The 27,459-nt window shown below is 35.4% G+C and overlaps 2 protein-coding genes across 2 annotated transcripts in view; both read right to left on the bottom strand.

The window, feature by feature from the left end:
• LOC136409420 (lysoplasmalogenase TMEM86A) overlaps positions 1 to 27,459 on the bottom strand; it is a 53,628-nt gene that overhangs the window by 4,987 nt on the left and 21,182 nt on the right. The window lies entirely within an intron of this gene.
• Positions 1,450 to 27,459, bottom strand: LOC136409391 (TOG array regulator of axonemal microtubules protein 1). The gene is made up of 20 exons (XM_066390852.1): positions 27,156 to 27,459; positions 24,508 to 24,751; positions 24,228 to 24,457; positions 24,014 to 24,175; positions 22,035 to 22,492; positions 17,604 to 17,759; positions 16,515 to 16,710; positions 16,216 to 16,459; positions 15,255 to 15,501; positions 14,177 to 14,255; positions 10,704 to 10,928; positions 10,470 to 10,646; positions 10,197 to 10,323; positions 3,384 to 3,702; positions 3,100 to 3,329; positions 2,848 to 3,047; positions 2,520 to 2,800; positions 2,090 to 2,282; positions 1,663 to 1,959; positions 1,450 to 1,608 (listed from the first exon to the last, which is right to left on the bottom strand). The coding sequence occupies exons 2-19, from the start codon at positions 24,717 to 24,719 to the stop codon at positions 1,712 to 1,714; spliced, it is 3,984 nt and encodes a 1,327-aa protein (XP_066246949.1). The 5' UTR covers positions 24,720 to 24,751; positions 27,156 to 27,459; the 3' UTR covers positions 1,450 to 1,608; positions 1,663 to 1,711.

The following is a 27,459-nucleotide window of genomic DNA, read 5'->3' as shown; positions in this document are numbered from 1 at the left end:
CAGAAGATTGCATTTTGGTTTTTGTAGTCAGGACTTTGTGAGATGATCTCCCTTCAAAAATTCTTCTTTGAACTACCAAACAGTTTTAAAAGACACTAATCGGTGATCTAGAAAATTCAAGCTTTAATACCCAGCCTTAGGTTTTTCAAGTAAGAAATAAATTTCGTTCTTCAGAAACTACTTAAAAGACCAAATCAAGGGCTTCTGAAAAACTTTTAATCTAAATAGTTTCAAGTAATGGTGGGGAAAGGCATTTACAAAACGTTCCAATTTTAGTTATTTGCCTAAAGGGTTTATTTGGAGTAATGTACGCTTCTTGGAGGACTCAAATTTCAAAGTTACTGACTGAAAACTGCTGTTGAAATCTATTATTTTACATATTTAATTCAAGAAGGGGTTGGGAATAAAATATACGTTTTGCGCCAATGAGGGAAACAGTTGCCCGTGCTCTGAAAATATTAGCAGGATTTGCTATGAAGAGAGAAGCTATAGTCAGCAATTAAAAGCTCTTAAGGAATCTTCTTGCTAAAGCCGAAGATGAGACGATACGGTATTTAGAATTTTGTCAAGATGGACTTGTTCCTAGATCATCTAATTTCCTTAGTGAAGTAAATCCAGGAATTCTGGACGAACGGATTTAGTTACAACAAAATAGAGCACTTTGAGGATGAAACCTTTCCAAATCGATGGATAGGAAGAATAGGCTCAATAGAATGGCCACCGAGATCTCCCGATCTCACTCCTCTGGATTTCTTTTTATGAGGATACCTGAACGTTTACAATACGCAACCATGTAGTATTTACGAACTTAAAGAACATATAAGAAATGAAATCAGGCAAATCATGCCAAATACTTCAGAAAATGTGAGAGATAAGTTTTATCGTCGTTTATCCCAATAACTCAACGATGAACATTTCGAGCAGATGTCAAGTTAAAAGAAATAATAATTTGTTTACAATTCTGTTTATTTTCTGGTATTATTTAATCCTATGAAGAAAAGTAATGTCAGATAGAGCAAAATTGAAAAGATCTTTAAAACGATGTATTACTTGAACCCTCTCCCCATTTAAATTTTTAAGGGTAACTATCGTCCAGCTGAGAAGTTGACCTTCGAGCATCGAAAATTACCAAAAAGTGTACTGAGTAAAATAAAAATTCACGTGTTTAAGCAATTTTGGCAAAAATAAAATGCTGTGTAGGTACTGACTTTATTCCGGTTAAAATTATCACACTGTGTACCAGGACATCCGAAGAGACTAGTTCATCTGAGTAAAAACAACTTTTGCACTTAAAGTAATGAGTATCTGATGGTGAGCAAAGACCTGCGAGAGATCTGAGAAGAAACCATGATGGACTGAGAAGAGACCATGGTGGAGTGGACTCCTCAAGACAACAACCAATAGATATTTTGACTAATTTTTGATGTAACATTTAAAACAATTTCACTGCTCTCTGAATGTTTTATTAAACATTAGGTAAATTATGTAGGAAGGATAAAAACTCCTTAACAATAATTAAAATATCTAATTAATTAGACTAGGCTCTATGCTTTAATAGGGACATGGAAGATGAATTCGTTGAGGAATACAATTTTTAATCAGTCATCACTGTAAATATGGGAAATGAAATGATACAGAGATCAATAAAAAATCGGTACTTACTTAAGACATGCCCCCATTTTGATACAATAAGAAAAACAACTAAAACAAATTAAATGTCCGGTTTAATGGACGCTAAAACTTTTGAGATATGCCTAAGAATATTCTGAGGAACTGCATCATAGAGACACCTCTGGAAATGTGAGTGACCTATCAAACACTTAAACAAAGATTTTCCATGGGATCTGGTATCCAGATTTCCATCTGCAAGGGAATTCGCCCCAGACAGCATCACTTTGTCCCTCAGGTCCTTCGGAAGAGCCAATGTCCGATCAGGACCCAGTCTTCGTACAATATCACCTGGGGGGAGTAGAAACAAATTTTAAATCAATAAGGATGAGTTCGAAAACAAAGTTTAGTATCGAGGAACTAGTAACTGAACCCAGAAAAAAATGGGACGTTTCTGGACAACCCCGTATATTGCACTTACCCAATAAGCGCACCGAAGCTGCTCTAACTATGGGGTTTTGATGGGAACATCCTCGGCTAGTGATGACAGGGATGACCCTGTGAATAGGAAGATGTTCGCACATGATGTCCAACGTCGCATTGGCGTCTGCTCGCAGGAATCTATTTGTATCTGCAGTTCGCTGAAGCAGGGGAGAGGCTATTTCGTCCAGCTCCTAAAAGAGGAAGAATTGTTTTGTTGTGATACAATAATGGAATTGACGATTCCAATTGAGCATGCGATGGGAATCTGCTGCTCTAAGCGGTTGCGCTTAGAGCAACAGATTTTACCAAAGAAGTCGGTCAAAGAGGGAATTGGAATCCTCCCTCCCTCTTGAGTCGCGACGAGTTTCTAGTTCTACCTCTTTTAACATCCCTCTCAAACTACAACTTAAGACTAAACCACAACTCACCACATCCAATCCATGTTTGCATGACATAAACAACTCCCCAGCAATGTTGCAGGCGATCCTAGCAACTTGAGACCTCAAATTCTTGATCTGCTTGGCAACGCTAACACAAACTTGATGCATCTGATGTTCAATCACCTCTGGATTCTCTCGGGCAAGTTTGGCTAATCCTTGCAACCCATCCACTGTGGTCTCCCAGTTAGGATTATCGATCTGGTTCAAGATGTGAGGCAACGTATCCTTACTTCTCTGGGCAGATCTCACTTTGACTGATTCTGTAAGAGCTAAAAGACAATATGACGATTATGAATGTTGAGACAGGATCAGCTACCTTGAGTTCTTGGAGAAGCTTTGAAGGATTTCCTACTGTCGGTTCTGCAAAATCTCCTCTCCAGCTTGGTTTTTCTCACAGTGACTGAAGTTGTAGTTAGGAGGTGGTTGTCTAAAGGTTCTGAAGGTGGGGACATGTCCCCACTGTGGTGATTATTAATCCCGTCTTCGTTTTTGGGTGGGGCGGAATTTATAATTTTCCTAATTAGTTGATCAGTTTGTAGCCAAGGAGAAACTTGACGAAGATTCTTACCTTGATCCAATCTTGGGTAGAAAATTAGGAAACTCTATAACAGACTTGCTCTTCCTGCGAATCTCTACTGTAGTGCCTGCAGAGTCTAGCACACTTGCTCTAGAATAAGGCCTCTCTTCAGTTTCCTGATTGTGGTTTAAATGAATCGATTCCACTGAAGGGTAGTTGTCATGTATCACCTCCCCTAAGTAATGATTCTGCTCTTCTATTCTTAAAGGCGTTGAATTGCTCTGAAGAAACAGTATTATTCAAACCAAAATTCCAAAAAATCAATTTAAACTCACATTTTCTTTGCCTTCACATCCACCATCGCTCACTGATTTGGGCGAATGCGAGTCCACACAATCTTGCGAATTATTATTGACCGATGGACTTAATGGCTCTTCAATATCGGAACTGAGCCGCTCCTCTGTATCCATTTTAATAAAGGCAGGGGGGTGGTTTTCGGGAGGTGAGGGGGTAAAGTAGCCGGAAGAGTCCGACCCTGAGGAGCGGGACACGGGCAAAGTGAGACGGGTGACTGAGCCATTGTCTTGAGCTGATTGGTGACGAGGGGAGGACTTGGAAGATGAGGGGGTTTGGTGAGGAGTGGGTACAATTGACCTGGAATCAAAATGAAGAAACGCAGTGTAGAAGGTGCAAAAAATACTTAATAATCATGGATAAAACTATCTTTACAATTGAAGCGCAAACACCTGAGACCGGTGACGGACTTATTAGCTCTCCTCAGCTGAAAACGTGATGATGGCTTTCCTCAAGAAGGCCAAGTGTGTTTCAGGTTCTTTTGCGAGAATTACTTAATAAAAACTTAAATTATGGAGATATGCAAGTTAACAAAGAAATCAAATAGGTGCTTGATTTGACCGAAATACGGTTTTAACTTGCATAATGGCTTTAACATCCTGAAGAAAATAAACAAATACCATTATATCTTCCGGGTTGTAATTAATAATGAAACTACGTCTTGTCGATAAAATTGTATCATTAATCTTCCTTCGACATGCCCCCAATCAAATCAGCCTAACTTCCATTCACTGGTCAAGGTTGCACTAATTAATGTAATCCGATTATGAAAGAGAGCTTTGGAAGTTTTGGGGAGGAATTCAAGGGCAAAAGGGGAGATTCTTGGATTCTTAACCTTGATCCTGAATGTCCCTGATTCGAAGAAACCAAAGTGATATGTTGTGTGGTGTAATGTAATCAAAAAGAAAATTTGAAAAATTATGCTATAAAGGATGAGTAACGGAACAGACACAGAGCAGGTGCGTGTGTCGGTTCTGTTACCGTTAACGTTACCGTTACTACTACTGTTACGTTATGATGTTATGTATATGATGATTTGTTGAATTTTTTTCTACGGTTGATAGTTGAGGAGACATTGACCTCCGAAGTTGGTTTGTAAATTTCTAAAAAACGGCATATTTCAGTAATGCGTCATCACAACGCAACCAAATTTGGAAAATGGTTTATTCTTATTAACACTTTTAATTGATAGAAATATGAAATCGATAGATGCTCAATAAGGGTTGAATTAGGGAAAAGGTAGTGACTAAAAAAAGTTGGGAATTTTTTTTTCTGTAAAGTGACTAACAATACCATTTAATAGCAAATTTGATTCTAAACCTTTTATTACCCTTCAAAATTTATCTAAAACCTTATCATTTTTGGTGAAATCGCAGTTTTGTGAGATAGAACTAACCCAAATTTAAAGGGATTCAAAGAGCTTACCTGTCAAAAATGACACGGTTTTTGATTGGTAAGCTATTTATAATTTGTCAAAGTCATACAAGTGACAGTTGTCCTAAACGTAACGTTACATTATTACATTACATTTGACTGGTAATCTCTTTAAATTCCTTTAAATTTGGTTCAGTTCCATCTCACAAGACTGCGATTTTATCAAAAATGATGAGGTTTTTTTCAAATTTTGAAGGGGAATAAAGGTTTTGGAATTAAATTTACTATTAAATGGTATTGTTCGTTTATTAGCTACTTTACAGATAAAAAAATCCCAACACTTTTAGACTTTAATCCTAATCCAACCCTTATTGAGCATCGATTGATTTTACGTTTCCACCAATTAAAGATATTGATAAGAATGAAACTGATATATGCCGTTTTTTAGAAATTTTCAAGCGAATTTCGGAGATCAATATCTCTTCAACTATCAACCTTAGAAAAACATATATTTATAATTAACAAATCGTCATATATTTTAAGGTCCCCTACACATTCATATGCTCTTTGCCGGATCCGTGACGACTCACCCTGTAAAGATAGTAAAAATGAAGGGCGCGGGACATTTTTCAAAAAATGTTTATGTTGTATTTAAATTATTTTTTGTTCTGCTTGTTTTGTTTTTTATGTTGTTTTAAGTGTTTTATGTAACTTTTTTGTTTTAATTTTAAAAGCAGGGTGGAAAAACAGGAAAAATTTCCTGCCCCAAAAGCAGAGAAATTTGGTTTAGGAGGTTCATTTAATCTTTTCTGCCTGGTGATATTCTAAGCACTTGCTAACATCAGAATCAGTCCTCTCTATTGAATTTCATTATGTGCGTAAGAACGATTCGAACGCTTCTACCAACTCTAATTAATTGATTATAGGAATTCAATACAAAAATTTCTGTTTGAAAAGACCATTGACATAATAAGAAACGACCTGAGAATCCCAAACCCCATTATTATGATGTTTGGACTCGTACACGCTTCCAGCTAATTAAGAATTAATATTTAATTAGCTGTGTCTACTTTAATCGAATATCGACACATTGCATGCTCCTTCAAGGAAATTGAAAGGGAGGTTTTGAATAGTTTTACGTAAAATACCATTAATTTTTCAGGGTATTCAATATACAGGGTGTTTCAAAATTGCACGGCACAGTTTGAGCTATATATGTATATTCTTTAGTATAAAATAAAGAGAAAAGTTCATATAAGCATGTCTGATTTCGATTAGTAGCGGAGTTACAGGGTGTTAAAAGTTAAGGAAAAATTGGGTTTTTATTTTATTGTGCTTCATCTACTGCAGATAGAGCTTTCAAATTTTATATGTGTATTAGTTAATATGTGTTGCTTAAGTAATCTACAAGAGTAGATTGCCTCTAACTACTATATAGGGGAGTATTTTTCTGCTTGGTTGTACATAAAATCCTTTAGAAAAATTTGCTCGTGCGCCACTGGTGTATATTAATATTTTTCTTAAGATCTTCAGTCCACTACCTAAATTTTCTCTATCTTGATTTTTTGTTGAATTTCGTTTAGTTTCTTCATAAATTAATTAATTTATAAATTCATCAAATCTGCAGATCCCACGATGTTTCAGAATTGCACGACGGGATTTGAAATATGTATACTCTAGTATAAAATAGAGAAGAAAGTTCATAAAAGCATAAGCAATAAATCATTTCATTATCGAGATACTAGGGCTTAAAGATATTTATTAAAGAATACAGCAATGTTAGACATTGCTGTATACATAGCTCAAATAGTGCCGTCCAATTCTGAAACACCCTGTATATTATATGTGTAATTTCTAAGCCGTAGTACACCTCTACCGAAAGAAGAAAAATATCGCTAAAATAACTTATCTTGTTAATACAGGGCGCTCGCAAAGATTGGAATTTTTCGAAGTTTATACCTAAATTATAAAAGCTCTATATAAGACGGGACTTTGAAAATTGATATAAAGTGTTTGGAAGCATGGCTAAAACGATTGGACAATTCGTTTTTTCCATTAAAAAATGCCTAATACAATTTTGCCATTTTTGGGTTACATTTTGTACCATAGCAGTCCATGCAAAAAATGCTTCACTGAGCAGGGCCCTCACATATTAAAATGTTGTACTTAAAGGGCACATTTAAAAAGACATATTTTAAAAAAATGAATTAACAAATGGAAGTTTGACACCCTGTAAATTTTCAATATTGACTTTTTGAAAAAAGTTCACATGAACCAGTATACTTATTTTTATGTCTACTATTTGGATCCGAGAGATTGCCCACATATTCTGGGACACCCTGTAGATTTTCGGCTAATAAAAGAATTTTTTGCTTCACTAATAAGGCCATTAGTATCATTCTTATTGAAAAAGGGCCACAAAACACACACAGAGTTCGATAATAGATAGGTATTATTTGGAAATGAAACTACAAGCAACATGAAATATTGATGAGCTCATTCCAGGTACTATTTATAAATGTTATTGAAATAAGTATAATACTTCGATATTGGGCAATGGAGTGTTTTCTTCAAAGAGGTTGCCCTTCGGCCCTAAAGAAAAGCATAAAACTAAAATAAAGAAAGTGAGCAAATTTAAAGAAATCAAGAATGGGCCTATGGAAATATATGTTAAAACAACAAGTTTTTGAGCCACAAAACCGCACCTCCCTCATGGGCATCTCTCCTCAAAAATGCGATCTTCTGAGTTGTGAAATCTCAGAAGCAAATCAAGCCTAAAGACATTTCCGACAGTCTCAGAGCTAACCCGAAATTCTCTACTCAAAAACATAACTTCCTGAGTTAAAAAGCTTCCAGAAAACCAGATCAAAAGAAATAATACTGAGCCGTGCTAAGTAAAAGTCCGCTTAGCCAATAGAATAGCGAACAAATTGCCTCAAATTCTGGCGCTTCATGCTAAACGACTTACTTGTCAGCACTCAACGGTGCTTCCGATAAAGTCAAAACTGGAGTGGGAGTCTTGGAAACATCAACAATCTTTCTTTTTCCGCAACAACACAAACAGGAGCAAAAATTCAAAATTGGAACAAACGGATTTTCCCTCCTCAGCCCCCAGGGGTTGTTCACAACTTTCGCGCTCGCACACATTTTCACCCTCCTCAAGAGTTTCTTTCATGGAGACTCCTGGCCATGAAGAGGAGAGAGTTGAGTGGCACCTGAACGCGTAATGTTTTCTTGGAACAAAACAACGAGTTTGTATAAATTAAGCGTCATTGATTGGATCTGACCGGCGCGCTGACCTCAAGCGTCGCCGTCGCGACGGTAATGCCGGCCTACATTTTAACTTGTAACGGTTTCCATTTCAGCGCCAATTGCAGGTCAGAGGAGGACTAGCCTCAAATCTAGATCATTGGGTTAATTTAAATTTACAGGAAATTTTGATAATGCAGTGCGAGGCCCGAAGCGATTTTGTGGGGCGGATCTTTTGCAGCTCTAAAAAGGTCTATTGAAAATAGTTTGACAAAGCTGCGCAAAGGGGCAGAGGGACGGAGAAACAGAGAGGAGGAGAGAAAGAGGCTTAGAGACTTGTATACTCTTTTTAGTTCTCAGAAAACCACCTTTTGGTGCATCATAGTTCTTCATCCGCAGCAACAAATTTTCATTAATCCGGACGTGTTTCTCTCACTTCATTCTTTACAACTTTCACCCCAGTCCCGCTGCGTTTTCAAGACAGAATCGATCATCAGTTAACTTGTTGAGAGACGTTTAATTTGAACATTTTCATCTTTTTTTAGAAAGTCGAAACACTCATGGGTTGGCATCGATTTGACTATCTAAGAATTTATTAAAATAAAAAGTTGATTTTTAGAAGACGGGCGATTCATCGTACTTTTTCCAATGAAAGTTGCGTGTATATGCAAATGAAAATCCCCCCTTTGTGGGATCTGACCATGGCGGCAATCAATGATAAGGCCCGTTTTTTGTGTTTCTATATTTGGTCATTATTATTTTTGTTTCTGACGCCTTTGCATGGTCTTTGTGTTTCTTTTAATCGGCTTAGATTCATAAAAATAAATCCACTACACCAGATTTGCTGAATTCACAAAAAAGTTATAGTAAAGCCCTCATTGAGTGTTCTTTAAGGTTTAACTAAGAGATGACGCATGGTCTACTTTTACTGGACCTTCTTTGAAAGCTGTATCCACGAGCTGTAAGAAACTAGGTTTAATGTAATACCAACTAAGAATGTCTTTGATCTTTTATCTAATATGTACTTCAGATCATCAAAGCAGTCAGTGCACATTCAACATTTGCCTATTTTATGGAAAGTTCCAATTTCAGATATTGTCTAATGATTTCTTTGATCACAAACTCTAACCATTGGGTGTCCTATACAGGGTGATTCACTTAAATGTTTAATTAGAAATTTATATAGGGATAGCGATATCTAATAGGAATTTAATCAGGTTAATCCCTAAATTCCAAAAATGCAAAAATATACCAGGTATTCTATTTGAAATAAGGAAGTTGACCTTGGTTTTCGGCATAACCGGAAGTAGTATGACCTTCAAATTTTTTTTAATTGAGTGTATCTACAGGGTGTTTTGGTGACTATATTATAAACTTTTAGGACAGATAGTACACATAAAATAAAGACGAAAAGTTTATATAAACGTGTACCCGGAAACGCTTCGTTTCCGAGGTATTACGGGGTAAAGTTATAAACAAAAAAAAAGTTTAATTATGTCAAAAACCTACGGACAGCGATGGATTGGACGTGGAAGGCCAGTTTCGTGGACGCCACGTACACCAGATCTCAACCCTCTCGACTTTTATTTATGGTCACTTAAAATCGTTGGTATACCAAATGCCAATTACAATAGAAGAACGACTTCTAAATCGAATTCAGAATGCATGCCAATAGATTAGATATACTCCAGGAATATTTGTTAGGGTGAGACAGAATTGGATGCGGAGGGCACAGGCATGCATTACAAGTAACGAAACCCATTTTGAACATTTACTTTCGGGTATAATATACTTTGTATAAAAAATAAGAAAATATTTCAGAAAGGTAAAAAAACATTTTTGATTTGATCCTGTAATACCTCGGAAACGAAGCGTTTCCTGACACGTTTATATGAACTTTTCGTCTTTATTTTATCTGTGCTGTCTGCCCTAGAAGTTTGTAACATAATCACCGAAACACCCTGTATGTTAGTTTAAATATGAAAAATTTTAAATAGTTACAAATTCAAAAGTTTCTAATGAAACAGTTACGTGAATTATCCTGTATTTGAGGATTCAATTCCCCTGATATTGGTCTGCGAGGTAGAAATTTGCCCATCAGAAGACCGATAGTTTTGATTCGCAAGAGTTCTTTTTTTCATTTCAGTACATTGCACAGATCAAAAACTTACCTCTTGGCTATCAGAGGACCGCTCGGCGAAAGCAATGAACTGCTGCTATGCCTTATTTTTAATTTCTGCTCTGCAATAGGAACTGGTATAGCAGATCTCTGCCAAAATCCACTTCTAGAGGAGGAACCTGCAAGCAGCGAAGCAAGAAAATTAATCCTAAAATTAAATAAGAAATAAATAAAAATTAAGAGAACAAAAAATTAAAGTGAATTAATAAATAGATAATTAATAAGAAAATTAAAAATAATGAATTAAAGTGTAGAGCGACTGTACCGGTTGATGTGGAAGACGATCTACTGGATAAAGAATGCGAGTATTGTTCTTGCTTCAATGATAGACGATCGTTGAAATACAGCTGGTCTGAAGACAAACTTTTCCTAAATCCTGGAGGATGAGCTATTCCAGTATGGAATTCTGGGTACTGAAGGCGGGCGTGAGACTCTAAAGTACCTGATTCGAGAAGAATATATAATTCTTGATGTGATTTTTCTACTAGACTATTGTCACCTGGATGATTATTGTTGACTACGTTAAGACTACTTCCATTGAAGCCGTTGTAAGCACTAATAGGCTCCACAGATACGGGAGAATATTGCCCTCTTAAATGCTTTGGAGGAGAAAATGACCTGCCTCGATCGTATCTCCTATATCCTCTACTACTTTTCCCATTTTGAATCGGTGAGGCGTCTGGCTGAAGAATATAAACTGGACGGAGGACCCCGTTTCTGGATGCTAAAAGCGGTATTACAATTAGCCTACTTACTAAGAATTTTCAGTTATTTACGCATTAATTTTGCATGTGTTCTATGAACCAAAATCACCATAAATTCCCGGACTACCTACTTATCGCGCTCGTTATCAAATTAAGTCGTTCGACCCAAGGCTATGTGTTATCTCGTTTGAATGTAATAATGAGTGATGGTTTAGAGGAATTAATACGTGAACAAGTATCAAAACGTCACTAGTACTTTTGTGTTGAAAATTTATCCGCCATGGAAGCCCCATATTTGCAATACCTCGTCCATAAGAAGTCCAGCAACTTCGTGCAAAGCCTGCAAATGCTTGAGGAAAACATCAACCAAATTGTGCCAGAGTTCTTGCTTCATCCCCACAAAAACTGCCTATTAATTGAGACATTATTGACTGGAGAAACAAACCTTCTGGTTTACCAAACTCTAAGAAGACTGAAAGCGACCAAGAACAACAAGAACAGAAAGGTTCTGAGTAATTATTTAGGGACCGAGAATCAAACCTTCCTGGACTTTCCTCAGTTGGTGCAACTAATGGTTGGATATGGAGAGTTTTTACCCGAATTTAGTAACTTGCTTATATGTGAAGTGCCCTCATCAGTACAGCTTGAAAACCACTCAAACATTCTGGAGAGAATCGCTTTTAGGCTGAGAGCGGATGTTTCCAGGAAGGCTGTGATAATAGGACCGTACTGTGAGATCCTGGAGAAGTTTGCCCTGATGGCTTCGGATATGCAAGCGGTTTGATTTTCAAGACAAACTGAAGCGTAACTGTGATAGTAAAGTGAAAGAGGTGGAAGAATCTTACCATATTTTCGAAGATTATTCTTATTGACAAACAAACACAGACTCAACTCCATTATTAACGGCAAATGAGGCTGCTCTTGGCCATTGTTGGTGTGAAACTGAAGGTTCTATCGGGACAATGGGTATGGTATCGGGTAAAGTGATGCGGGTACCTTCATTTAATCTTGGCTAAAGTGCTTTAAGAACAGTATTTTTTAATTGTTGTGGTGATATTTCTGTTAACCCATATAATTGCAATTATACTACAATGGTAATTAATTCACCGTATTTTCAAGAGAAAATTACTATATTATGTTAATTAAAGAAATTGCATGTTATTCGTAATTATGAGTAATATATTTTTATAGCACGTATATGTGTTTTCTAAAAATAAATATTAATGGTCAGGATAAAAGAGGCACTCCTTCACTTAGGAAATTTTGAGGAATTTGAAATGGCGCTTTTTCCTAAATCTAAAAATTCCTCTTGAAATCTCTAAAATCTCTAAAATACCCTCTTTGAAAAAACATCGTAAGGTTCCTAAAATCAACATAAAAATAGCTCCGTCTCTCAAAAATTAAGGGCTGTTACTGTACGATTTCTGCAAGCCGAAAGTCTGTTGGTTCGAGCTGGAGATTAACAATCACCCAATCAGCAATCTTTCGAAATGAATAATTAGGATAAAAATCCTGATTTCAGTTTTCATTAAAATTCATTAATGCGGCAAGTAGCAAAAGCTATCATGAACAATCAAACGGAATTGCAATATTCAGAGGGGTCCATGCGAGCCGACACGTACTGGTCAGTGTTACTGAAGGGCTCTGATTTTGAGTTATTAAATTCTGAGTAATTAATTTTGAAGAAATGCGAATATGAAGGAGCTGTCTTGTAATCTAAGGAAATATGAAAACCTTCAAACAACAAATAGTAAATTCTTGAAAGGGTTTAATGAAATATACAGGGAATTACAGAATGTCGTGAGGAAAATTTAAGGGCAGATTGTACATCAACAAATATGAAAAAAAGCTTATGTAAATATGAGTCCGGAAATGCTCCGCTTTCATGATAGGGAGTATTTTAATTTTTCCGTTTTTAATAGCTTATTTTACATTTATCGAAAACTCGTTGGGATATTGAGATGAGTTCTGGTACACGCAAATGTATCATTAAAAGCCACATTTACATGTACAAAATTGTTTTCTAAAGCACTTACATCAGTGGCGTTCATGCCGGTAAGTCTTTAATTTTACCGAGAAAAACTGTACGTCACTGGTTTTTGCGAAAATGAGTGTCGCTTTCTTAAAGCCAGATTAATTCTGCTTAAAAAGTGCCTTTTGTACTTTTTCGTTACGGCGCACCATTTTCGAAATAAAAATTATTTTGTGAATTAGTACAATACAGTGAAACCTCTCATTACGGACACCTCTAATAGGCGAACAACTCCCTTGAATGGATACTTTTTGTAGGTCCGGATCAATATCTATTATTTTTCATATGTTCATAACTTTTTTGACCGGACACTCTCTTAAACGGACGCGGGACACGCAAAGCCGGTCCCAATCAATATGAAAACCCTCTTTTGAATGGACAACGGTGGAAACAGCTTGATCACGTGTGTGCAGAAATACCGGAGCTTCTCCAGTTATGACGGTATTTTCTCATTGTGTCCATCGTAGGTTTGCTTATTTGTTTTGTTGAACTTTTTACTCTATAAATGTCATAAGGGGTATAAATAAGTTTCTGCCATTTGATATAAAAAATTAAGAATTTATTGTGAAAGAACGGTGCATTATGTTTTATTCAAAGTATTGTCCATCGCTATAATTTTTATTTTTTATAGCTATAGTTTTTACGAATTCATTCCGGGAATTTTATCCTCAGACCTCGTATGTTATAAGTTATGTTTCATTATTATTGTTTTGTTATTAACTATTTATGTTTTAATACATTTAAATTTTTAATTTTTTTAAACATTTTGTTACAACTCCCTTTGACGGACAACTCTCTTAAACGAACACTTCTTTATGGTCCCATAGGTGTCCACACAAAAGAGGTTTCACTGTAATTATAATTATAATTAATAATTATATAATATATTTTATTAATTTTTATATATTTTTTATTAATCAATGCAATAATTACAATTATAATTAATAAGTATCATTTTTATTTCGAAAATGGTTCGCCGCAATGAAAAAGCGCAGGAGGCACTTTTTAAGCAGAATTAATCTGGCTATAAGAAAACGACACTAACTTTCGCAACAACCACTGGCGTATAGTTTTTCTCGCTAAACATAAAGATTTACCAGCACGAACGACACTGATATAAATGTTTTGGCATTTCCGGACCCATGTTTATAGGAGCCTTTTTTCATATTCGTAGATGTACAATCTGTCCTTAAATTTTCCTCACAACATTCCGTAGCACCCGGTACATTTACTTACGTTTTGCCGTTTTCCCATTGTTGTAATAAGCGGCAGCATCGGTTGTCCACTCCTTTGCAGACCCGTCGAAGGCATCATCCTGAAAAACCAAGAACAAATTTCATGAAATTTAAGCTTTCAAATCCGGGAGAGATTTCAAAAACCCGAAAGATCTTCAAAAATTTGAATAAAGCTTTCCGCATCTTAAAAATTATCGATAATTTCTCGGAAGTAGTTTCTGGAGCTCACAAGATTTGTAAATTTCCGAAAGTAAATTCAATAAGTAAGACTGTCTTCGATTGCTAGGAAGGCATATTACACATATGCATTATTCATTATTAAATAGGCATATGCACCCCAATACTTTTCACCCTTTCCCTTTACTGTTACCTTAAATTAATTGGTTCTGTCTGGCCGTTTACATAGACTGTGAATTATCGAGTTTCTAGGGCCTACAATTAAGGGAGAGGTAGAATAATTGGAATTGGTTAATCAATAGTTATTTTTAAGAATCACGGAAGAGAATTTAGAAGGTTAAAAGGTACAAATGAACGTTACACAATGTTTGATAATAAAAGGGTAAAAGAATATTTGAGTAAACATTTAAAATTTTTATTAAACATCTGGGAAAATGGCTCATTTTGGCAACAACAACAAAGGTAAAAAAAGGTTTTTCGCGTGGATATATATTCGAAGGTACTAACAGCTTGGAACTGCATTCGTCTTGTCACGGTTCAATTCCAAACCGCTGCCTACTCTTGGGTACTTATTAGCCTGATTGATGCCCCTATGATTTACCTACTTCTAACCTTTAATTGTTACATAACGTATCACTTACCAGCACAACAAAATTCTGAACCGGTACGACTTTAACTGCAAAAAGCCGGCATAACAACATATTTTTGCACTCTAACAACGGTAACTCCCAGTTATCTACTACCTACAATAAGGTACAACTTCTGTGGCTGCCAATCTTAATACGCTAATCAATATTACAGCGTAGTTATGGAGCTTTTTGCCATATCGCATGTTCAACGTCAATCATGCAAGAAGAAACGCTCTTTTATTTCTTCTTAGTCTGATTACTTTCTAGGATTACCTCGAAAGACTCTGAAAGTTGCCTGATCAAAGTAGATCCTGCGTTAAATTGCTGCTCGTGTCTCATGTTGTGCGCCCAGTAATTGGCTGAAGCATTGCTTGAGGATGCAGAGGATGAAGGTGAAGGCGAAGTGTTGGCGTTCTTCAAGATGGTTCCGGAAATCCAGTCTGACTCGGCTTGATCTGTGGGAGTTGAGTAGCGAATGGTTCCGTCCAGATTTACGGTGGGCAGCTGCTTTCTCGAAAGCCTATTTGATAGTATTTATCAGAGTTCGAGGTTAAATAATGCAAAAAAAGGGTGGAAATTTCATTTATTTGAGTATAAAATATTTTTAATTAGTGATAGAGTTATCTTCGAAAATTTAGCAAAATCAGAGCGTTTCTAAGCTACATATTGCCGCTTCTCGTTGTGGGTAGTTATAAACTAGTAATATTAAATATCACTGAATTTGCCATGAAAACGTTTTAATGGAAAACTAGGGATCGATAAATGGCCTAAAAAGCTGTAAATTCTCGATATTGTGGTGTATGGACTAGCAACCTGGATATTCTTGGGATCGTCTGTCATCCTTAGTTCTTAAATGGGAGAACATCTAGATTTTCATTGCTTTAACTTCTTCACAACGATACACAACTGTATACTACTAGACGAACGATTGACTGATACATAGTCCTATATCAATTTCTTTCAGATTTTGAGATATTCGAAGGCTTGTGGCCGAAAATAGCTGAAAAACTACCACTACTTTTATAAGCAGGAAATATTGCTTTTCAGCTGGGAGACTGTTTATTTTTGTTATGTTTTTGTCTGTTATGTTGTCAAATTGCGCTTTACCATAGGAATAACTAAATCCTACATCTATTCCAATTTAAGATAATCGAGGATTCAGCCCTGCAACGACCTCAAAAAGTCAAGACTCAAAATTCCCTACCCACCTCCAGTTGTTCCAAAAAGCTTTTACCTTGTCCTAACAACCTGCATAGCATCTTCAAAATCTCCAAAATCCTTAATGTTCGCCTCAACAATAATCAGAACTTCGTGTACAGAGGAAAGTTGAGCTGCCGCTGCCAAAGTTTCTAGAGCCGCATGCCTCACTTTCCTCCTCCTGTCCCGAAGAGCTAGAGCCGCAAATTCAGCAATTTTCGCGACCTCCACGTCCTGTCTTGGATACAACCGAGCACAGGACATCAAAATTTGAAGGGCCCCTACAAGGGAAACATTTAATGTTATGTTATCTCTCAACTGTAGCTCAATTAAAACCTTCTCTTGTTCTGTGCCCAAAAGCTCTGCAGAGGATCTCAACCTGCAGCTTCTTAGGTGGTAGTTTTTTCATCACCGCCAGAGCGCATCGCACCCCGGAAGATCCTCCCATTTTGCATAGACTTAAAGCAAGTCTTTGAAGACAATTTTCTAAGATTTCCAGGCGAATTCCTTCTATCATGATGATCAAAACGTCCTGAGGATTACAATACAGGGTGACGACGAGAAACATTTACATTTTTTTAAAAGCAGAACAATATCAATTTTTTAAAAAATTACTAAATTTATCTAACATGTTCGTGAGGAGATTCTATTCGCTTCACGAAGAAAAAATGAGCCCATTTTTACTTAAATGAAATTGCTAGTCAACAAAATTGCAGATATTGGGCGGGTCCATGAGAGACCTCTTCATTAACCTCGTGTAATTGTGTGGGGTGCGATATCGAAAGAGTATGTTATTGGTTCTTTTTTGAAGAGGGTGGGGTAGCGATAACAGTTACCTAGAATCAGTATATAGATATGATCAACGCTTTCTTCTTCCTACAACTGAGAGGCTAAATTTACAAGAAAACATATGGTTTCAGCTACTGGTACTTGGGCTACTATTTACACAACAAAGATTTCGATAAATTTGCTGCAGGAGTTGTTTCTAGATCACGTGACTGTAAGATTTGGAGATGTGTCCTCGCCTCCGTGATCTCCTGACCTGAACATACGTGATTTTTTTTTGTGGCCGCATTTGAAAAACGAAGATAATCGACATAAACCCCGTACTTTGGGTGACTTGAAGGCGATTCGTAGAGAGGTGACATTAATCACCGAGGAGACACTGGAACGAATGCGGAGCTTTTTGGACAGAATCGAAAATTGCATTAAGGAAGACAGACATCGTCTTCCTGACCTAATTTTTTCTACGTGAAGCGAATGACGTATCCCCACAAACATGTTAGGTAAGTTTAAACATTTATTTTCAAAAATTAACATTGTTCTGCCTTTTTAAAAAAGTAAATGTTTCTCGCGGTAGTCCCGTATTATTTGGGAGTTTGTAGTAGTAAATTGAGTGTGTAATGAGTAAAAAATGTTACTTACGTCCGCCAAACTGTGAAGGCGGTCTCGATGATGGCAGGCAAATAGGGCCTCAAAAAGCAGGGCTGCAGGAGCTGCTTCTAGTGATTCGCAAGTTCCCGGCTCTTTAAGCATCTTCACTAGGCTTTCTAAAGCTTCTGATTTCGCCAACACTTCGTCCTACAAAAATTCTGTGAACCGAGTTGTGATAATACCTGATTAATTACTACGCCCTTCTGACGTAAAAGCAATTACTATAACTCAAACTTGCATTACTTGTTGCTAATCGGAGTTCCTTCCCACTTGAAGCTTGATATATCATTGCAAGGTAGATTATACATACTATAAATTTGCACCCATATTTCTTCGTGCCAACCTTTGCGTGACGTAATATGCCAAGATTGCAAATATTTGCCTTAAAATTACGTAAAAATGACGTGCTGCGAGATCCGGTTTTTCCAGAAGTGACCTATTTACTATGTTAAATTGGTTGGAATTCAGAATCTGCAAGTAATTTAGCCGCGAAAATAATGGAAGACTGACAACGAGAGGAAATTGAATTGAAGATGGTTACCAATTAATAATATATAATATAATAAATATAATAAAATAAAAATAGTATAATAATATAACAATTTTATTCGTGACAGTATCTGATAGATATTTTTATATATTTTAGAGCTAACTTTGCTGAGCAATAACATGAAACTCGGAGGTACAGAGTGATTCCAAAGTTGGAGTTATCCGTTCACCAGCTAATAGGGCTTCTAAAAATAATATTTTTTTTCCTTTGGCGCTTTTTCGAAATATCAACATCAACGGAGGTACAGGGTGGCAAAGTTTTATTTAAAAAATTAAAATTTATTAATATATATTTTTTAATTAATTGATAGGTTGCTTCTTGGCAACAAAGATAAACAAAAACAAAATTTTCTAGTCGCTTTTGATTAAAGATTTAATAATTTTAAATTTTAAATTAAAATAGCATTTAATGTTAGGCGCGCATTAAAATGGTTTTGATTTTTTTACTCGAAAACGGAGCGTCGCACCGAAAAATATTAAAAGAGCTTTCTGTTTAGAATTGAGCAAGAAATTCAATAATGATTTTTATTTATAGAAAAATCGGTGGCATACAATTAAAAAAAAAAAATTAAACAACTTTTTTATACGTGCGCCATTGGTAAAAATAATTTTATTTATTAGAGAATTTCCCTCCCATGTTTGCATTGGCATCTACAAAATGTTGTTTAATTATCTCAAGAGGTTTGGCAATTATTAATAAATTTTAATTTTTTAAATAAAACTTTGACACCCTGTATCTCTGTTTATGTTGACATTTCGAAAAAGCGCCAAAGGAAAAAAAACACTTTTTTTTGGCCCTATTCACTGGTGAAAGGATAATTCCAACTTTGGAATCACCCTGTATAGAATGGAAACATTTAAGATACATCTGAAAGCCGCTTTATTCTCGGATCGAAATAAGCCTTTAGCGTTAGTGAACTTCGCTGCCAAGAAGCCTCCCAATAATTCCGCATTTGTAGTTAATTCTGTAATTTAATTTGTATAAGGGCAGGAACCCAGGTTAGGTACAATTTAAGGTGCCTGAAAACAGCTTCAAGGCAGCTTTAAGGCTTAAAAGAAGAATTTTGGAAATGTCTGACATGCAAAATAAGCCTTCAGTACCAATGATTTTCGATCTGAATATCTTTTATTTTTCGTTAGTTTTGTAGTTTGATTTGTTGAAAAATAGTTTTTAAACTGAAGTCTTTTTTAGACACATCAGAGCTGTATTAAGAAATGTGCTAATGAAGTCTCCACTCTAATAAAAAAATTAAAATTATTCTAACTAAAGAATACACAGTGTGTTTATTTAAAAACTTACCATCCCATAAGTTCTGAACGAAAAGAGATACTGAAATGCGATCTGTAAGGATCTCAAAGGTTATAAGAGGGAACATTTTTGGTAGCAGCAGTGTTACTGTTACGTATATCTCTTTGTTCGCAGCCACCCCAATTTTAAAATCTTAAATGGCACTCTACCTCAATAGATATTTTATATTAAAAGGCATTTAAAATCCATTATTTTGATGTGAATATGTAATTCTAAAATTAATGAAGTTGTTTTCGAAAAAATTGTAAATAACTAATTGCAACTTTCTAATTCAATTTTTTAATATCAATCTCAATGTCTTTTCAACAAAAGAGAAAATATTCTAAAAAAGTTACAAAATTTAAAAAATAATGTATTAAATGTTCAAATACTCTACCATTGTTTTCTAAACAAAGGTATAATTTTTTTTCGACTTGTTCTCGGATTCTTCTGAAAATGCCTCTTGTAATTTTTTAACATTCTGCAATTATTCGTTTTTTTAAATCATTATTATTTCGAGGAACCATTTTCTAAACTATAGATTTAAAATCCCCCATGGAAAAAAATTAAGCAGCGTTAGGTCAGGAGATCTTGCCGGCCATTCTATTGCATCTCTCCCGCGAATCTACCATCACTTATAATTTTTAGTTATTTTATGCACTAAATCTAATGAAATTCCAGTTTCATAGGACACTTTCCTCAGTGATTTCGTTGGCTCGGCTGCAAAGTGTCCTAATACTGCAATGTGAGCAACTTCATCTAATACCCTATAACTACTTCGTTTAACGCTCACTAAAAATTCAGTTTATTCTAAATTTTTCCAATAGTTTAATAACATATATAAATATGCGAAACGTATTTGTCAGGAGGTCTCTCAATGAATACCGCTATAGTTTGCCCAGGAGATTCATTATTCCCAAAATAAATTAATACAATTTCGATTCTTTTTTCTACAGAATAAACCACTTTTAATAAACCAACACTTTAATAATATTAAATTTGTTTATTTTGTTAGAGAATTGTTTTTTTTTGGATTTCCCAGAAACAACTTTATCACATTTATATCAAAATGATTCATTTTAAATGTCCTTCAATATGAGGTACATATTGAGATAGGGTGCAATTTAAGATCCTGAAGTTGAGGCGGCTGGGGGTGAAGGGGTGTGCATAATATTAACATTGCTGTCACCAAAAATGTTCCCTCTTACAACCTTCGAGAACTCCGTAAACCTCATTTCAGAATCTCTTTTCGTTCTGAATTTATTGAAATGGTGAGTTTTTAAATGAACACACTGTATAGATAAACTATGATTTGCTATTGTAGTGGTATAAGTAACATTTTTAAGCAACTTTTTGGGGTGATATTAAAGATTTCATGTAATAATTTCTGATAAGAGTGAACAAACCTAAGTTGTGAGGTTCGATGACCTGAAATGTCCATTATTAGATTACATTACAGACATGTCTCCTGTATTATAATCCATTATCAAAGATCGCATGATAATTTCCTCTAATGGTACGCACCCTAATACACATCAATAACGATTCAGTCTAATATGAGCATTTAAAATAATTCAGCCTGCTGTGAAAATATACAGGGTGTCCTCAGATGGGGTTGCCTATACCACCAATGGACCAAATTTTGCATTTTTTGACAAAAAGTTACTCGTTATAAAAGTTTTTGTTTGTTCCAAAAATACCTTTCATACTGAGAAAATATGATTTTCTTATACGGGAAGCTCAGAATATTTCAAAACATGGTTTTGATTTAAGAGTAAACTAATTCTATTTCTTACTTTTAAGCAAAATGTTACTTGAAGAAATTGCTTAGAATGACTTTAATTGTCAAAATCCAAAATTTCAATTGCTTATCAGTTATTTATTATGCAAGTACTTACCTGCCTACGTAGTAACAGTATCTCATTCTTTAGTTGGCTTAAGAGTTATTTATCAATTCCAAATTAAAAACAATTGAAATTTTGGATTTTGACAATTGAAGTAATTGTAAGCAACTTTTTCAAGTAACATTTTGCTTAAAAGTAAGAAATAGAGTTACTTTACTCTGAAGTCAAAATCATGTTTTGAAATACTTCGAGCACCCCGTATAAGAAAATCATGTTTTCTCAATTTGAAAAGTATTTTTGGAACAAGAAAAAACTTTTATGAAGAGTGACTTTTTGTCGAAAAATGCAAAATTTGGTCCACTTCTAGGATAGGCAAGCCTATCTGAAGCCACCCTGAATATCAAAAGAGCAGGAAAACGCATTAAAGAAATTGCAACAAAATCAACTTTAATGAGGTAGCAACCAAATATAGTAAACCCCAAAGGACACCCTAAATTAACGATCTACTAAAGTATCCAGTCCTGAAGTAGACTATTACAAAAATACAAAAAACATTTATCAAGAGTTTCGCTTGGTCATTAAGGTCGACATTCACACGAAATTCGGCTTGTGTATCCGAAAGTCATAGATCTAAGTAGGTCAGCGTTTTTCCATGCAAGTTATGTGCCCTTACGCATTTTAAACGTAGATTTTTATTATATTATTAGCAATAAATTATTGTAGTTAAAACGATGGACTTACGTCACTCGTGAGCGAAGATAAAGACTGCTGCAGGAATAGCTCTTTGTTAGTAGGTGCCGGTACGACCAATTTTTTTCCTTCATTTTCAGGTGGACTCAATTTTGGCACTGGACGAGCATTATTTTTATCAAAAACTGAAAAGCTCTCAAAGTTCCTGTTTTCGTCTGAATTTCTCGGCTTCTGGGTTTCTTCAGACGGTTTCAGGTCTCGAACTTCATTGTTCTGCTCACTGTTTAAATCAGACACCGCAGAATTTCTTCTGGACCGCTCAGGACTTCGAGTCAAGTTATGCAACATCTCAACCTCGTTGTGAACCGGAATCGGCGAGATTATCCCTTCAGCTCTATTATGCTTCAAAATCGAGGGCCTGAGATGCCCTTCGAGTCGCATATTATCACTTCTATCTTTTAATTCGCTTGAGGGCTTAATTGCCGGGGCATCTTCTACTACATTACTCCCTGTAATTAACACAAAAAACTAATTAGTAGACACAATTAAAATACTAATTGCTTTATCGATTTTGTAGTAAAGGTCTGCGTGACGTCTCATGAAGACAAAAAGTTATTATATTCTGAATCCAAGCTGTTCCTTGCCGGCTTGTTATGGATCATGCAACATTTAAATTTAATGTTATATTTCAGCTTCATTAAAATAATCAATTTTATGAATACATTTACATGTTTTAAGTAAAACGAAAGGTGAAAGGCGCACATAACGAAATATGCAGCGTTATTACTGATTAGTGTCGCGGAAGAACAGAAAGAGTACCCCCATTAAGATAGTCAAAATGCCTTTTGATCTAAATTGAAAACGTAACTGAATGGACATACATATATGTAAGTACATAAGTTATAACCCTCTAATGCCAATCAATTGTGCAAAATATCTTTACCCCACCCCCTAGACCAAAAAAAACCTTAAACCGCTACCTTCTCAATTATAATTTTTAACTTGAAAACTTGTTTTTCGAAAAATCTGAAAAAAATCACACACATATATAAAACCCTCGCACATTCGCTATATTTTTTTCGTTTTTTCCTGCTAATTCCAACTTAAAAACGATTTTTAAAATTTCAAAATAGAATAACTTTTTTTCAGAATGGGCGGTAGGTCCAGTTTTTTCTTCTAATGATGAGCATTTTTATGACAAATCTAAGTGTATATAAAATGTGTCACTTTTTAGGCTGTTCCATATTAAAAAATACAAAGAACTCAATATTTTTTGGCATTTTTTTCAATACCGAATTAAGCATTTCGGCATAAAATGCGATAAATAGATACTATTGGATTATAAAGAATGTATCAAATGTTCAAAAAAGCAGAAATGCTTAATTCAATATTGAAAAAAATGCCAAAAAATTGAGTTCTTTGAATTTTTCAATATGGCGCAGCCCAAAAAGTGATACATTTTATACATACTTAAATTTTTCATAAAAATGCCCATCATTAGAAGAAAAAACTGGACCTGTAGCCCGTTCTAAAAAAAGTAATTCCATTTTGAAATTTTAAGAATCGTTTTTAGGTTAGAATTAGCAGGAAAAAAACGAAAAAAATGGAGCGAATGTGCGAGGGTTGTATATATGTGTGTGATTTTTTTCAGATTTTTCGAAAAACAAGTTTTCAAGTTAAAAATTATAATTGAGGAGATAGCAGTTTAAGGGTTCTTTTAATTTAGGGGGTGGGGGTAAGGATATTTTGCACAATTATTGCATTAGAAGGTTATAACTTACATACTTATATGCCCATTCAGTTAGGTTTTCAATTTAAATCAAAGGGCACTTTGACTATCTTAATGGAGGGTACTCTGTGGAGGAGAGATTGCAAGAAAGGGTGGGATAAAGTTGGGTTTAATCCTACTTAGCAGTTCGTTATTAATATTAAACCTAAACGGTTTTCTTTAAAAATCCGGCACCAGGGAAGAATCCTGCCTCCAAGTTCTTATTTTCGGATTTGAACCCAAAACTAAATTTGAAACTTACCTGCTTTCGAATAGACACTCATTTGCCTCTGGATCGCCTTTTTCCTCAATGGTATCTTTGAAGGACCCATAGCTAAATCTGGGGCCGACTTATACTTTCTAGCTCCAGATTCCTGAAACGACAAGCTCTTCTTTGGGGTGGATGGCAGGGAAGACACGCGAACTGCATGGATCAAAAGGCTTTAAGGAGTATATTTGGACAGGAAGGTACTTACCTGGAATTAAACTCCTTCTCGTTTTAATGGACACAGCATCTGTGACAGTAATTTTAATGGAAGAAACCTGATTTATCTCATCCTCAGCTTGTTGGCTGCTGTCGCTTTCTGGAGTGCGCAATTTCACAGATTCCCCCCCAAACCTTACCTTCCTGGGGCTTCTTGGGGTATTCCGGTACTCATCAAAGTCACTTTCGCTATCTTCAAATATGCGCAATATTGCTTGAGTTCTGGAACATCACATTCTCAAGATATAATTTCGAAAAATCTAGATAAGTACTTGTTGGAACTTTCTTCATCCTCATGGCTGGCGCCACTGTTAGGGCGGCTTTCCTCATGGATTTGCATGGTAATGTTGGGTCCTGTTTTGAGAGTGATTTCTGTTTCCAAGATAATTTTGTCCTCCATGCTTTCCTGGGAGTCCCATAGTGACTGATCGTCTTTGTCAGAATCGATGTTGTAGTTTACAGGGCAGGAGTACATTTCGCACATTTCGCGAGTGCCGCAGCCTGAATCAAAAGAGGCTAAAAAAATTATATTGTGTATAACTTCGTATGATTGAGTCCATTAAGAGGTTTCAAAACGCCGTGAAAAGAGGAATTTCTGAGCCGCAATTTGCATATCGATTTGTAGCTTTATTCTCTAAACACGCGATCTAGAGAATATTTAAACACGTAATTTACCTTTTTCACTTATTTTGGCAGGGGAAATTAGCAACAACAACATTCAGGTGCTATTCTGATCCGTTTCACTGTGAATACAATGGGTTATTGTGACATGCATAAAATGTGGGGAATAATTTCTTAAGAAGGGCTATTTTTGTCAAGAATATATTTATATTTAGAAGCTTTGGTAGCGTGTGTCAATGGAGAGAAATTAGAGTCTTAGTGGAGAAATAGGGGATATTTTGCAGGTCCCTGAACCTGCTAACCTGAACTAACAGACTGCAGGGTCCACAAATGTGGAAAACTGAATCGCTTAGATGGAAGCATTAATAAAGTTCGCTTTCAGCCCTTAATGACCTTGCGTGAGGTCTTTAAGCTCTTTGAAAAACTGAGAAGAAGCAGTAAATTCTCAAGATTTTTAGGCCTATTCATGATACAGTGAAACTACCTACTATCGAAAAATGGCTTTCACCTCTATTTTCCATAAAGTCCCCACATAACATATCGTGACTTTTCAAAATATATAGGACCACTTCTACAGTCCCGTAATGCCCCAAACTTGGATTAAGGTATTGCGAAGGTTGAATCCGGTAATCAACGCTAATACAAACAAAACTAAAAGATTTTGACCTTGTGGCCCTAAGTTCAATATACATGTGATCAAATACTAACTGGAATTTCCATTATTTGTGAGTGTTTACATAGGATCATTTTATTATGTTTGCGGGTCTGGCATACTCATTTCGAAGTATTTTTGTTTTAGCAAGAAGCAATTAAAATTACGATATTGAACCGAACAAGTATTGGGTGCCTTTTGGACTTTAATTTACATAAAAGATCCAGGTACGAACTTAAAATTGTATTTAATACGGAAGTAAAAAAAAAATTCTAAGAAATTTTAGCAATAAATCAATTGGAAACAATAAGTCTAGAGCTGTTCCTTTTGTAATGGATGAGGTGGCAATGGAAATAAGAAATTCATAAAGAACATTTCCAAGAAAGCCAGTAATGGGTTGTGATATAAGAAAATTTAAAGTTTGAATAAGTGCGCCAAATCAGAATTTGGAATTTTGGTTGTCGTTTGCTTTGTACATAATGTTTTTAATTTTTTTTTAGCTGCTTAAAAGTAATAAAGGTCGTATCTCGAGAACTAAAAAAGATGCGAATAAGGCTCTAGCCAAAACGATTTTATATCGAATATCGATATATTTTTTAAAGTCAGTCGATCTACAAATTCTCAAAAAATCGACGATCAGAATTTTGAAAATAGCCACCTTTTTGAAATGTTCAGGATAATTTCGACAGTTTATTATTACTATTTTCTGCTTATATGAAGAAATTTAGCTGCTCTATTGATCCCGAATAACTGCTATCAATGAGCCTGGAGCCTTGATAAATTGTATTGTAAGACGATTCCATTTTTCAACATCTTAAAATCGAAAGATTTCCGTAATCATATTTTTTGCAGAGCTCATCTAGACGATTAATACATTTGAATGCTTGAAAAATGTTAATACATTCCCCTTTTAGAAAATTTCAGTTTTTAAAATTTTTTCGAGATAGTTTTCACCTTCAGCAATATGTTTCTGATACGATGCACTTCATTTAACGCACTCTAACCCAAAATTCATATTTCTTAAATGGAAACATGAACTTTCAGCATATTAAAGATTCATTGACATAGTTTACTGCTAAACACAGTTTAGAATTTTCGATAATTATATCCTCAGATTCTTTTGAATCTCACTTGGAGCTTTTAACATTTAATGGCGGAGAGTGCAAGTAAAGACAGTTTAAATTTTTTGTAAAATTTTATATACTTAGGAAACAGATTTCAGCTCGTTTTTACTCTCAGCAATATACATCTGATACGCCTTTGTTTATTCAACATTTTTTAGTTAAAGCGTTAAACTCGTGAAACATGCAAAATTAGCTGGCTCCTAAAGGCAATTAAAATTTTTTACAAAGACCTTATAGGTATCCCTCAATTCATTAAGTTTTGGCATTCTTAAATGGACAGTTGAGTGGTCGACATGTACACTAATCAGTGGCGGAATTTGCTTCTAAAAACAATTCATCATGAGCGTTATAATTATAACCAAACGATGTAATACATCGATGAGGGACGCGAGTTTTATAATACCGACCAAATTTTGATATGCAATGGAAGCTCATAATCTCACGAATTTCAAATGTTATTTTCTTAAACGTGTCAAAGCATATGTACATATCTTCTAGTATAAATCCATCAGCAGACACCTACCTTGAATCACCTCCTTTTTCCCGCCCAAAAATCTGGATAAACAACCAATTTCCCAACACTCCTAAACTCACATTGCGTACCTGTACCAACTAAGTTAATGTAATTGCGGATACATGAACGTTCTAAATTGGTACTTAAACGTTAACTAACTAAAGAAATCAGGTTACGGCCTAAATTGGAAGTCCAGCAATGTGCGTGTGAACGGTCGCGAAACTACTAACTAACAGCACGTAAACCTACTTCTTGTGAGGGGTTGGAAACACTAAACTGGACTGCATAGTCTAGCCAGAACTCCAGATTTACA

Source organism: Euwallacea similis, chromosome 6, assembly GCF_039881205.1.
Source record: "Euwallacea similis isolate ESF13 chromosome 6, ESF131.1, whole genome shotgun sequence".
NCBI classification, from domain to species: Eukaryota; Metazoa; Arthropoda; class Insecta; order Coleoptera; family Curculionidae; genus Euwallacea; species Euwallacea similis.
The sequence above is the reverse complement of the archived record's forward strand: the minus strand, read 5'-3'. Positions and strand labels throughout refer to the sequence as shown.